Below are 13,772 nucleotides of genomic sequence, written 5' to 3' on the forward strand. Positions count from 1 at the left end.
GTTCACGAAAAAATATGAGCGTTAAAAAATTCAAAACTGTTCACCGGCCCTCAAAGTTGTAAACTTTTCTGAATACATGGCTGAAATTGTCACTTTGCAGAAATTCTGGGACTGAAAATGTAATTCTGCATCAATACCCCCTTTATTTGTGACAAAATCTGAAAATGGTCCATAATCACCAAGCTGTGAAAATAACAGGGACCAAAAGTGCCAATGCGCTGAAGTTGCAGGGACCATAAATGTAACATGTTTATCTTCTTCACCAATTAGACGTCTGATTAAAAGAACGGAAACAGCTACTCGATTCCAGCGATACTTCCGATTGCGAGCATATTCCGATTGCGAGCCATATTCCGATTGCGAATTCAATGATGCCAAACACCGAATCAATCAATCGCTCCGAGCACACAGTTGCGAATTCGAGTCTAGTATTATTTCTGATTGTGAGTCGGTTCGCTTCTAGTCAACAATATCAGTTCCGATTGATTGAAGCCCCGATTACGAGACCCACTTGACGATTTTGAACAGGTCTTCAAAACAATTACGAATCGTTTTAGTTCCTGAACACAAAATTTTGACTTTAATCGATGACAAGCAATTGCGAACACGACCATTCCGATTCCAAATCCAATATCATTCGTTCCGATTATAGTCACGATTCTAATTAAGATTGCAATCCGATTTTGACTTTCTATGGTTTGACCCTCCAAATCGAGATACAGTGTTGTTCATCCGTTCATCATTAGAATTTGAAATTTCCATTGAACAAACACCCAATCGACATGTGGAACAGATTAAGCAAATTGATTCAAACACCATAATCAAATAAAATCAAAAACGATTTTGAGAATGAAACTATTTAGAAATTTTGACTCCAGAACAGAAATCGATTAGTAAATCAAATTAGAACAAATGATTAAATAAGAGTCGTGAATCATGAATTCAATCAGAATATAAGAACGAATTGCGAAATCGAGATGCAACATTCCCAATTTTGAGATGTGTCGACTGCGTGAACCAGAACATGCGACGTCAAAGAACAAGTTAAGGGTTTACACCAATGAACTTGGCTGAATGAATATAAATCAAATACAATTGGGCCACTATTGACAAAATAGACGATTTTCAGATCCAAAACTAAATACAGTGAATACGACGAACAGGAACATGATTGTTTGGGCTAAATCAAAAGAGATATTATTGATCGATTTTGGATCAAACAATCGATCAAATCCAAAAAAAAAAATACGAACAGGATTAATAAAGAATTACCCAGATGAACAGTGGATGAACAATCCCATGAACAGTAACTTGAACAGAATTTTGATTCGATACCGCCAAAACACCAATAATCTTCAATATATGTGCAGAAAATCACCAAACCAAGAACCGATACTTCAAAAATCAATAGATCTTCAAAGACCCGCTCTGATACCACTTGTTGGGATTAAAACCCTAATTGTGATTTGATGAACAAGATGCGGAAAATAAGAACAAACACAAATAATGAAGATTATGTCGAATGATCACTCGATTTACTGAAATATGAGGAATAAATTACACTTAAAGCATAGACTAAAGAATCTAACACTACATAAGAAACCTCACGTGGCGGCTACATTTTGCCTCACACTCTTAACCCTAATTATGAATAATACATGACTATTTATAGGGAAAAGACAAGTCTTGGGCTTTTAACCTAGAATTCATCAAAGGGGCCCATTGCCATCATCCATGGAGTGCTTTGAAACCCAACACTGACAAGCCAACTCGCCTTGTGCATGAACTGACTCGTCGAGTTGGTTGAATATAGGCATGGAATCGTCGAGTCCCCCTATGGACTCGGCGAGTCCATTGTCCAGACAGCCTATTTTTCAAGTTTTTCAGCAAGATGCATCAAATATCAAGAAAACAAGCCTAGACTCTGATACCACTGTTGGGTTTTCAGCATTCCTCCTAAGGTGTACATGCAACCCTAGAAACCTTGGATCTATGTTTTACTATGATACATGCAAAATTGATTTTCCAAGGTTCTTAACCTATCTAGCAAACCATGGGGAACTTTTAAACATAAATGCTAGAAGAAGAACATACCGTTTGTAGTTTGGATTCCTTGAGAACCTTGTAAGCCTAGCACCTCAAGTGTGATGCCTCAAATGTCTCACACAACACTACAACTCTTGGAATAGACTTGAGATAAGTTCACTTAACCTCAAAATCGGCTAGCCCTCTATCTTGTACAAGTAGTGTCAATTTTGCTAGACTAGGGGTCTTTATATAATTGTGGCACAAGTAGCGTTACACCATGTAAACCCTAATTGTCATGGCTTTTCATATTTCATGATCGATGGGTTTGTAACCTCCATGGATTATCCATGGATCACCTTATGGGTTTTAGCCCAATCCATACAAACCATGGATCATTAGCCCACTATATAAGAATAGATTATTTACACAATCAACCCCATATATTTAATTAGTCTCTTTTTGATCACTTAATTAATTCCAAATTAATTCTTTGATCAATACGAATTAAATAATATTATTAATATATTAGAACTTATAAAATACTAATAATCCTTAAGTTTCCTTTCTCTCATTTAGTCTATCCAAGTGTTGCAATGCCATGCAACCCAAATGGACCATGCCAATTGGGTCAAGTACATCCCAGAAATAGTTATGAACTTAGACACCTAATCCAATAGAAAGAAGCTTAAGAAGATCAAGTTAAATCTGATCGTGAGAGATGGATTTCAGCCGCATGGTTCGATGATCAGATCTTGGAAGCTACTACTTAGGAGTTATGGTAGATTAATAGATTGCTTAGGAAATATCTAGAAACACCATTTTCATATATTTGCATTGAAGAACAAATTTTTCCGCCTATTATCAATAAAAGTGAATTTTGATTTGTTTACTTTATATTTCATTGCAATGGCATTTATGAAAATTGGTTGTTATATTTCTATTATTAGTAATGTTAAAAGTGGATTTGATTCTTAATTTTGTCGTTTGTAGAAATGTCATAATCAACCAAGTTAAAAGGAATTCTCATCACCCAAGTTTCAATAGGATAGAAACTTGGAATCATGCAATTTGAATTACATGATGTATGAGAATCTTGGTCTTTGGAAGATTGTGATTAATTTATTGATCACATGTTTATGTTAGTGAAGTGAAGGACTAAAGGATCTAGTATACATTGATGTGGACTATTTAGATCCACCACAAAGGAAGATAAGTATATTCGTCATAATTTACTAGTGTTTGTAGTAAATATGGTTGTGTTTATTAGATTAAGTATAACTCTGATACTTTGAAAAGTTTCAAAGAGTGGCAGAACGAATGAGAAGAATTTGTTAGGCAAAAAGATAAAAGTGTCTCCAATCTGAAGGGAAAGGAAATTACTTTAATATTATGCTTTATGATCATCTTAATGATTGTGGAACTATGTCACAAATTGATCCTCAAAGAACATCTTAGTGCAATTGTTTGACTAAAAAGAGGAATCAAATATTGTTGAAATGGTTTAATCGAGAGATGAGTCATACTTCGTTTCCAAATCAAGTTTTAGAGTCATACTCTAGTTACTTCAAGTCGTATTTTGCAAACTTATTTCATACTATGATGGTTTATAACACCTCATGAAATGTGGAGTAACATTGTTTTCTTACTCTAGCACATTTGGAATTGGTAGTTGTGATGTTTTTGGTTAAGACAAAGGATAAACTAAGACCAATTCAGTGAAGTGTTATCTTGACAAGAATCCACACTAACTTTTGAATATGTGTTTCTCCGTGTCAAGGTTTGTTCCCTGAGAGAAAAACTTATATATATCAAGAAGTCAGTGTGAGTCTTATTGATCTTAAGAGTTTCAGGAATCAATTAAGAATAAACCTTTTAGTAATCACTAGTACATGACCTGAGGTTAATAACCAATTGTGTTGACACATTCTTGTTTCTGTAAACCTTCCAGTTGAGCTGGAAAATATTATGAGTTTTATGGTTCTCATTTGATTGCAAAAGGTAGAGCATGTTGGTCAGTGATAGTACACTGATCAATATGAGTGAGCTGCTTGACAACTTGGAAGCATTGGTAGGCCCTTGTGCTACCAGAAGACAAGAAATTACGAATAAAAAAAGTTCATTCCATGAAAGGAAAACAAAATTTGATTTTGGTTTTGTCCTCAACCTTATCTTATGATTGTAGGTTGGAAGTGACAAATTCACATGGATGGGAACACATAGATCTTAAAATCTAGGTGGAAAAAGGTTTCGCTCTAATTCATGAAAATGATTATGAGGAAACACTTTCGCTAGTAGATTTTAAGTTTGATTAATATCATCTTGGTTAGAAGTTGTGATAATTGCATTCTGAAATCCGTATATCATTATGTCATCCCTTTTCATAGTTAGAATTGTGAGAAATGTCTAGAAATAGTTTGAACGTTCAGGACCTATAGCTATAAGTTTTGAAAGGGTCTAAACACACACATATGCTATCTAATGAAAGGTGTATGAGATTGAGAAGTCTAGATGAAGACTTATCAAATCATCACGTCTCAAAAATTTGCACTTTAGTAAGAAATTCAATAGTATTGATTTCTAGAAGTCCAGTTGATTTTTGGATACATGTCAAAGCTAGTGGGAGCATAATTGTTATGCTAGTGGGAACATAATTGTTATGCTAAGTATGGCAAGTTGGCAATGCTATTTATAGGAAACAAAATTTTCAAATTTGCAAGTTGCTATATTTGGAAATTGTTTCGCTATAATAAAGTTTGGGGGAGAGGGTACTCTTACTTTAATTCAAATTTAAAACTTTAGATTAAAATGTTTGAAAGAACTTAGTCATGGACATATATGAATATCGTGTTGGAATGATTTAACATAGGAAATTCGATATATGGAAATATTATAGAAAGAGAATAATCAGATATCATGCCTTTATATAAGACACTATGTATCGAATTGCATATGCTTTATATATAGGATTGATTACATATGCTATGATATTTAGTTGTTCTGATTTTTCAAATGCCTAGGGCATTGAAAAAGGACTAGAACATGGTGTGACTAAAGTTGTTAAACAACTATAAAAAACAATCTGAGGTTTGCTAGAAGATTGGTTGCTTGTAGACAGTTGGAAGGACTATAGTGTCATGTTTTAGATTGGGATAATTCTTATCAGAATTGACAATCATATGGGAATATGGAAATGTTTCCATAATAGGAGTTTATGATTAGAATCTACATGTGAGGTAGAAACTTTAATGCAAGGAAGGTGTTCAAGAACTGTATCTAAAATTTGAGACTTCGTAACCATGAGATTGTTTTAAGTAACAAAGTTTCAATGGAACTTTTTGTAATATCGTTGGCAAAGTCTTTGTGATTTTCAGGCCATGTTATCACAAAAGGATATTGCATGTAAATTTGAAATTCTAACACATTTAGAAGTGATAAAAAATTTGGAGTTGTGAAATGAGCATCATTGGAATAATGTCCAATCGACATGTTCACAAAGGAAGGACCATAGAGAGACATAATATGCATATTTATTACATGGCATGATTGATGTTTAATTCAAGTGTTTAGTTTATTAATCAAAACATTATACAAGAATAAAGTCTAATTAATATGGTGATTAAATAATAATGGTTTTATTTATATTCAATAGTTAATTAGGTTATTATTGTGTTTCACTTTGCATGTTTTACTTCCCGAATAATTGGATTATTCAAACATCCACAGTCGATCATACTTTTGGAAATAAGTAGTAAATCAAGATTGTCATGAATTGAATTGTAGATTGTCTATGATGATTAGAAATGGCAATTGTTTGCTGCAATGTTCATGAGTACTTGAAAATGGGGATTTTAAGTATTGGATAAACCCACACTCTGAGAATTACTTCATTGATTTTATCACAAGTAATTTTGAGACGATAATATCTTATATTCTTGAAAGGGAGATATATGAGTTGTTTACAAGTTAGTTGTGCATTGATAATACGTAAACATATCATTAGCTTAATGTTATAAAACGTATTGTTGTGCGTAATTTGATGAGTAAATAGTGCAAGCATATAAGTAGAAGTTTATCTTTTCCTTTTTCCCTAACGGGAAAAGTGATATCTGTGGGCCCCGCAATGATTTGATGATGACCTCTAAAGCGCTTGGCCAAGCCTAGACTCAATTGATGTGTACAATTAGTAGTCTAGTATCATTCTTCATAAATCAAAAATCGGGAAACAAATCTTGCACAGAGAGATTGTTTATAATCCATGTCTCATGTTCATACGATATCTTATCGAATGAAGGAATATTTGATCATTTATCTTAGGACACGTTGCTGACTGGATCAGAGTTCGACATCGACTTTTAGTAGCTACAATTTGCTAGTCAATTCAATAGTTACACTGGTAGTTATAGTTATTAGACTTATCTAAGTGGGAGACTGTTGGATTAGGTGTCTAAGAGCATAACTATAATTGGTATAAACTTGAATTGATAGTAGCACAATCCTTTTGGATTGCCTTCAAACACTGGAAATTGAATAAGATAACTTTTAGAGAGAGAAGAATGATTTATTAATTTATTACTTGGTTAATAAATTAATTAGAAATCAAAATAAATGATTTATTAATAAATTATGGAAATAATATTTTTGGGACATGATTTGTGGTTTATACCTTGCTTTACATAGCGTTTAGAGTTCTCGGTCTACGACCGAAAACACCATGAATTCGGTGGTATTTGGACCCAAATCACTTAATGATTTAGGTTGGGCTTTGGGTTGGGCTTTTGTGTTTAGGTCTAGGTATATATATTGTATTGATTCAGCCGTGTTCAAGGTAGGTCATTCCAGTTGTTGAGTTCAATACTTTGAGAGAGACATAGAGAGTCTTATGTACTAGACCATTCTTTAATATAGTGTGCATTGAAGATTCATCTTTGTGTTCTTAATTCATATTTGCGATTTATGACATTCATTTGATTGGGATTCTGCACCAATCTTGTGATTTAGATTGATACCTAGATCATGGTTTTACAATTGGTATCAGAGCAAGGATTGGTATCAATCGATTTGGTAAAATATTAAACATTTCTTGGAGTTTTTGGTGTTTTTGAGTTCTTTTTGACAAAAATTGTTGCTGCCGTTCATCGTGTTCTTCATTACATTGGAGATTTTGATCGAAATTGGTCTTGTTAAATTACCAATTTCGTGTTTGTGGTGTTTTTGGGCGTTTTCGATCAAGTCTGGACATTTTCGGTGTTCTCGGTGGCTGAATAGCGTTTTCGGTAACAAGGTATAGGGTTCTCGGCTTGGAAGAGTTCTCGGCCAAGAAATAGCGTTCTCGGTCAACTTTTTTCAATTAAACTGTTGATTTTTAACGATCCCGATCATATAGAGTTTTCGGTCAATGGGATTTCAATCAACAATCTTGACTTTTCGGTCAAACCTAGCAGTTTTCAGTTATGTTATATACCTTTCGGTTTTACAATGGACTCATACAACACCTCTCTTTCAGCAATGCAAAGTGATCTTGATTCAGTTATAGGGACAACAACTCGAATTCCCCGGCTGCTGACTGCTGATGGATTTCCTTAGTGGAAATTTAGATTTGAGAAGTATGTTAAGATGAAGGACAGCAAAGTATGCAGAAGCTTCCTGAGAGGTCCAGTTAAGATCACAACCACTCTAGATGATGAAGCTAAAATCGTGGTTGATAACCCAACGGAGTACTACACTAATGAGGATTTCGACAAGATTGGGGATGATGAGAAAGCATTGGCTATTCTTACCATGGCTTTGTCCACTGACATTTCTCAAGGTTTCCGGGAGTATAAATATGCTAAGGCTTTGTGGGAAGCCTTGATTGAGGTTTATGGAGGGAGTGAAGATATGAAGCAAAGAATACATGATATGCTTCGTCAAAGATTCAACATGTTTAATCATGTTCTTGGGGAGAATCTGGAAGTCCATTTGCAACAATTTATTAGTCTCAACACAGAAATGAGCACTGCTGGAATTGTGTTGTCTCGCTCTGAGATAAATAAGAAGCTGCTCAATTCACTTCCAAGGAATTGGGATATGAATGTGTATATGATCAAGAAGACAAAGGACGTGAGCAAGTGATGGCTATCATCAAGGCATGTGACATGGATGACATGCAGAGAGAAATTAATCATGTCAATTCCTACTCAACTGCTTAGGAGCATCCACTAACAATGCATTTTCATTTGTACCATCACATCATGCTCCTCCATCTTTTGGTCCACCAATGACATCTCCAAACTCTTCTGCATCCAGTTCCACCACCAAAATCCACCTCACAGACTCCAGTCGCTGCCAAAGGAGCTGATGAAACCATGGCTATGATGGCTGGATTCATGAACTGCTACAATGTCTTTGTTGCTGGTGAATTATTTCCTCCAGTTATGATTGGACAACTCGATCAAATTCACCTAAGGATGTTGAAGATATAGATATATATTGGCAAATTGCTATGGCGGTGTTCAGGGCGAAGAAGTTCACTCAGCGAACTGGAAAGAATAATTGGGGAGTGAATGTGGATAAGAAAGTAGGCTTCAACAAGAGTAAGCTGAGATGTTACAACTGTCACGAGGCAGGTCATTTTTCTTGTGAGTGCACCAAGCAAAGAGTAGAGAATAATGCTGAGAGGGATTTCGTTCCAGCTGAAAACAACAGAGAAGTGCATATGAATAATTAGAATGTTATGGTGGCACAAAAGTTTTCGTGGGAAGATTAGATGTAGGCTCTCAATCTTTCTGAAGACGGAAGAGCTAATCTTGCCCAGATTGAAGATGGTGAGGATGTAGATTTGGCTGAGGAGAAGATGATGGAGTTTTAGTTCGCTTTTATGGTCTCCACCACTCCTACCACCAAAGAGGTTAGTGAAGTTTCATGCTCTAAATCTTGCGTAGATAAGGTTAATAAATATCATGAGCAAAATGAGTTATTAGTTTGAGAATTTTTCGATCTTAAAAATGAAATCTATGAAATTAAGAAAGTAAACAAGCCCCTTAAAGAAAAACTAGATGCTTAAAATAAAGATTAAATTAGGATTAGGGAGGAATATAGCACCAAATGTGTTCAGCATCATTATGCTAAAGAGGAAATTGCCAAATTAACTGTCGAACTTGATATGTTAAAAGCTAAATTTAAACATGTTGAATTTAACTTTAATAAATTTGATGTGTCAAGTGAGATAGTTGAATCTATGATAGAAAAACAATTGAAATGGAAAGATAACCTGAAAAATGGATTATGATATCATAGTATTCCACCTCCTTTTAATGATAATTATGTTTCTACCTCTGAGACTATAGAAATAGAAAAACTTCCTCAATATTGCCAGCTCCTATATCAAATTCAGTTAAGACTGAACAATTTGGCCACACTAAAAGTGATGAGGTGAACGATACTCACGTCTCTACCACATGTGCATATCAAGTATTAGTGGAAGATGAGGACAAGGAGGACATTATACTTTAGATTCTTTTAAAAATTGTGGTGATGTTGCTTTTGATTCAAATTCAAATACTCCTGTTTTTAAAAAATTTAAGCCACATAAGGTTGTGAAAGAGTCTGATAAATGTAAATGTGCGTGTGGAGATTCTTTGAAATAAGACTCTTTTGGGCCAGGACCAAGCTCTAATGACACTTTCTTGAAAAGACGGACTTGTTTTAATTGTGGGACTCCAGGTCACATTGCTAGAAACTATCCACATCATTCATATGCTCCTTTCTCTGAATTCGGATAGAAGAACGTGCCAAGGGGGAGATCTTCCAAAAGAAATCCTTCGAGGTTATGTTCCTATAATAACAATTGGAATGATGACAAGGCCAAGAATCAGACCTTCAAGGACAAAATGAAAACTAACCCGAGAGATGGCTCAACCAAACCAAATCAGCTGAGGTCAAAGTCATCTCAAGGGTTGTCCTCTAGCTCACACTTACAATACAATCCTAAATCGAAAGGTAGTCCCACCCCAAAGGTAAGTGAAAAAGGTGCTATTTGGTCCAATAAGAAATTACACAAAACAAATTACCAATGGGTACCCAAAGTCCTTTCTTCCAAATCATCAATTGGTCCAAAAAGGTCTTCAGATTCTTTGAAATCAGTATTTGATAAACAAGATATGGTATGGGAAAGAGTATCCTGAGTTGATAGTAATGTTCAACCCAATTTCAAGATGGACTAGGTTCCCAAAACTAATTAATCCCACAACTTGTGCATGAACAACTATGGAGGAATATCATTAGACATTGGTATGTTGATAGTGGTTGTTCCAGGCACATGACAAGAGACATATCACAACTGCACGACATTCAAAAACATTAATGGTGGTTATGTGTACTTTGCGGGAGGAGAAAAGGGAAAGATCACTCAAATGGGGACCAATACAAATGGTGTGTTGAATTTTGAAAACGTCAACTTCATTCCTGAATTAAAACATAGTTTGCTGAGTGTTTCTCAAATCTGTGATAGAGACTTCTCAACTCATTTCACCAAGAAGCAGTGCCTAATTCTAAATCCTGGTATCGTCATACCAAAAGAATGGATCTTGGTAAGATCAGAACGTGAAAACAATGCCTATATCATTAACATGACTCACAACATCCCAGAGAACGTTACTTTCTTGTTCTCAAACACTTCTAAATAGAATGCTATACTCTGGCATCTTTGCCTCGGTCATGCAAATGCAAAGAATCTAAATCGTCTCGCCAAAAATGATCTTGTTTGAGGGTTGCATATCAAAGATTTTGTCACCTTCGAGAAGTGTGTGGCCTGTGCCTAGGGAAAGCATCATCGAAAACCGCACAAGCCCAAACTGGTCAACTCAATTGACACACTTCTTCAATTGCTTCACATGGATCTCTTTGGAATAATTAATGTTCTTAGCATCAACAAAAGCTCGTATTTTCTGGTTATAATAGATGATTACTCACGTTTTACCTAGGTATCCTTTCTGAAGAATAAGAGTGAGTCTACAGAGTTAATCAAGAGGTTCATCGTCTGGATTGAGAATCAGACCAATGAGAAGGTGAAAGGCATCCAATAGGACAATGGGACAGAATTCAAGAATGCTATTCTGGACCATTTCTATGCAAAAAAGGGAGTGTAACATCAATACAGTGCTACCCGCACACCAAAACAACACGGTGTTGCTAAGAGAAGGAATAGAACCCTAATTGAGGCTGCTAGAACAATGTTGTGTGACTCAAAATTACCAGTGTTTTTCTGGGCTGAGGCTATCAATACGACATGTTATGTCAGAACCGGATCCTAATCAAAAAACATGATATGAAGAATCTGTATAAAATACTCTATGGTCACAAACCAACTGTTGCTTATTTCCGCACTTTTGGATGCCCATGCACTCGTCTTCATCTTGAAGCCACTCCAAAGTTCAATTCAAAGGCTGATGACTGCTACCTCGTTGGGTACATTGGACGCACTGCTTATCGGATCTACAATAAAGCTACTAATCAGATCGTGGAGTCCTTTGATGTCTACTGGCCAGAAAAAAACGGGACCAGATGCTCGAGTCGGCCCTGATTGGTTATTTGATTATGCTGAATTGTTTAAACCATTTTATGTTTTTCTGATAATGTTTCGGGTACCCATCAAAACTCGTATGGATCAAGTAGGGATGATGAAGAAGAACTGATCATTGTTGAACCTATCAAGCCATTGATACTGCAGGATGAATCTACAAGCTTGAATGATGGCACTCTGGAACCCCAACCAGCAGATGATGACACACTTGCTGAATCTTCATAAAAGGATGACGATTCATCGGTTCTGGAAGAAAATGTCGCCTCTACTAAGAATGTCACCTCTGACTCTGTAGAAACTTTTGATTCTACTTTTATGGACTTTCTCTTTCCTGAGAGATTTCTCCATGAGTATGTGGCGAGTACTTCGTACAACTTCCGATCATTGAATAGAAGTGATTCAGCCATAGGCAGGATAGAGAACATCACAAATCTTCCATTCTCTTCATAAGCAGTGGATCATGAGATTTCTTCAAGGGTTCAATCCGACCATCCCATCGAAAATGTTATAAGTTACCTGGCAGATGGAGTTAAAACTAGAAGCCAGAGCGGATATGTTAACGAATTTCTATATTCGTGCTTCATATCCCTAATCGAGCCAGAGAAAGTTGAGATGGCTCTTAATGAACCAAGTTGGGTGGATGCCATGCATGAAGAGCTGAATCAATTTGAGAAGCTAAAGGTTTGGCAACTGGTAGAACTTCCTGAAGGAAAGAAGTCTCTTGAAACAAGATGGGTTTTTCACAATAAGCAAGATGATAGCGGGGTGATTGTTCGCAACAAGGCGCGTTTGGTTGTTCGTGGTTTCAGGAAAATAGAAGGTCTTTATTACACAGAGGTATATGCTACCATGGCTCGATTGGAAGCAATTCATATCTTCTTAGCATACGCCTCTTACATGGGTTTCATTGTATATCAAATGGATGTTAAAACTGCCTTCTTGTACAGAGAAGTAAAAGATGAAATCTACATTGATCAACCACCAGATTTTTTCAACTCAAAATTTCCAAATTAGGTGTACAAGTTGGACAAGGCAATTTATGGACTTCATCAAGCCCCTCGAGCTTGGTACGTCACTTTGACCGAACATCTATTAAATCATGGGTACACAAGAGGCACGGTTGATCAGACGCTTTTCATCAATAGAGTGAAGAAAGACCTTATTGTTGTTCAAATCTATGTGGATGATATCATTTTTGGATCAACATATGATGAACTATGCAAAGATTTTGAAAAGGTCATGTAGATGAGGTTTGATATGAGCTCTCTAGGCGAAATGACGATGTTTCTTGGACTGCAAGTGCCTCAGGATTCTTCGGCTATTCTACTGCATCAGGGCAAATATATTGATGACATTTTGGAGAAATTCGGGTTCAAGGATGCTAAAATTGCTTTGACTCCCATGGTTGAGCGACTACTGCTGACATCAGATCCAGATGGAGAATCAGCTGATCAAACTCTATATCGATCCATGATTGGTTCTCTGATGTATCTGACCGTTAGCAGACCAAATATACTCTTTGCAGTCTGTCAATGCGCGCGCCATTAGGCTAATCCTAAACTTTCTCATTTAATTGCTGTCAAACGAATTTTTAGGTACCTTAAAGGGAGACCTAAATTGGGTCTCTGGTATCCTAAAAATCTTGAATTTGATCTCAGCAACTATGGAGGTTGTGACATTGACATGAAATCTACAAGTGCTGGTTGTTAATTCTTGGGAGACAAACTGATCTCGTGGCAGTGCAAGAAAGAACAAACTGTGTCCACTTCTACAATACGTTGTTGCATTTGCTTGTTGTTCTCAGGTCATCTGGATGCAATATCAATTGCTGGATATGGTTTGAATTTTCTTGACACTCCTATCATCTGTGATAATGATGTTGCTATTCAAATTGTTAAAATTCCAGTTTAGTATTCCAAACCCAACCACATAGACCTTAAAGTTCATTTTATATGAGATTGTTTTGAGCGTAAACTTGTTCATTTGGAACAAATCCACACTAATAATAATGTGGGCGATTTGTTTATAAAACCTTTTGAAAAAGCTCGTTTTGTTATGCTTGTGAGTTTTCTTAAAATGATTCGCTTTGAAGACTATTTTTTTTTACTTTTTGTATTTTATTTTAGTTTTCGTTAAATTTGTTCATATTTTTTTCTCCTCTATGCACAAATTTAGGGGGAGAATT

General features: G+C 35.8%; 1 protein-coding gene across 1 annotated transcript; it reads left to right on the forward strand.

Moving 5' to 3' along the window:
• Positions 1–12,862: 12,862 nt before the first annotated feature.
• LOC111882860 (uncharacterized) lies at positions 12,863–13,498 on the forward strand. The gene is made up of 3 exons (XM_023879232.1): positions 12,863–13,074; positions 13,183–13,289; positions 13,392–13,498. Exons 1-3 carry the CDS (start codon positions 12,863–12,865, stop codon positions 13,496–13,498), a joined length of 426 nt encoding a protein of 141 aa, XP_023735000.1.
• The last annotated feature ends 274 nt before the right edge of the window (positions 13,499–13,772 follow it).

This window comes from Lactuca sativa, chromosome 1 (assembly GCF_002870075.4).
Source record: "Lactuca sativa cultivar Salinas chromosome 1, Lsat_Salinas_v11, whole genome shotgun sequence".
Lineage (NCBI taxonomy): Eukaryota > Viridiplantae > Streptophyta > Magnoliopsida > Asterales > Asteraceae > Lactuca > Lactuca sativa.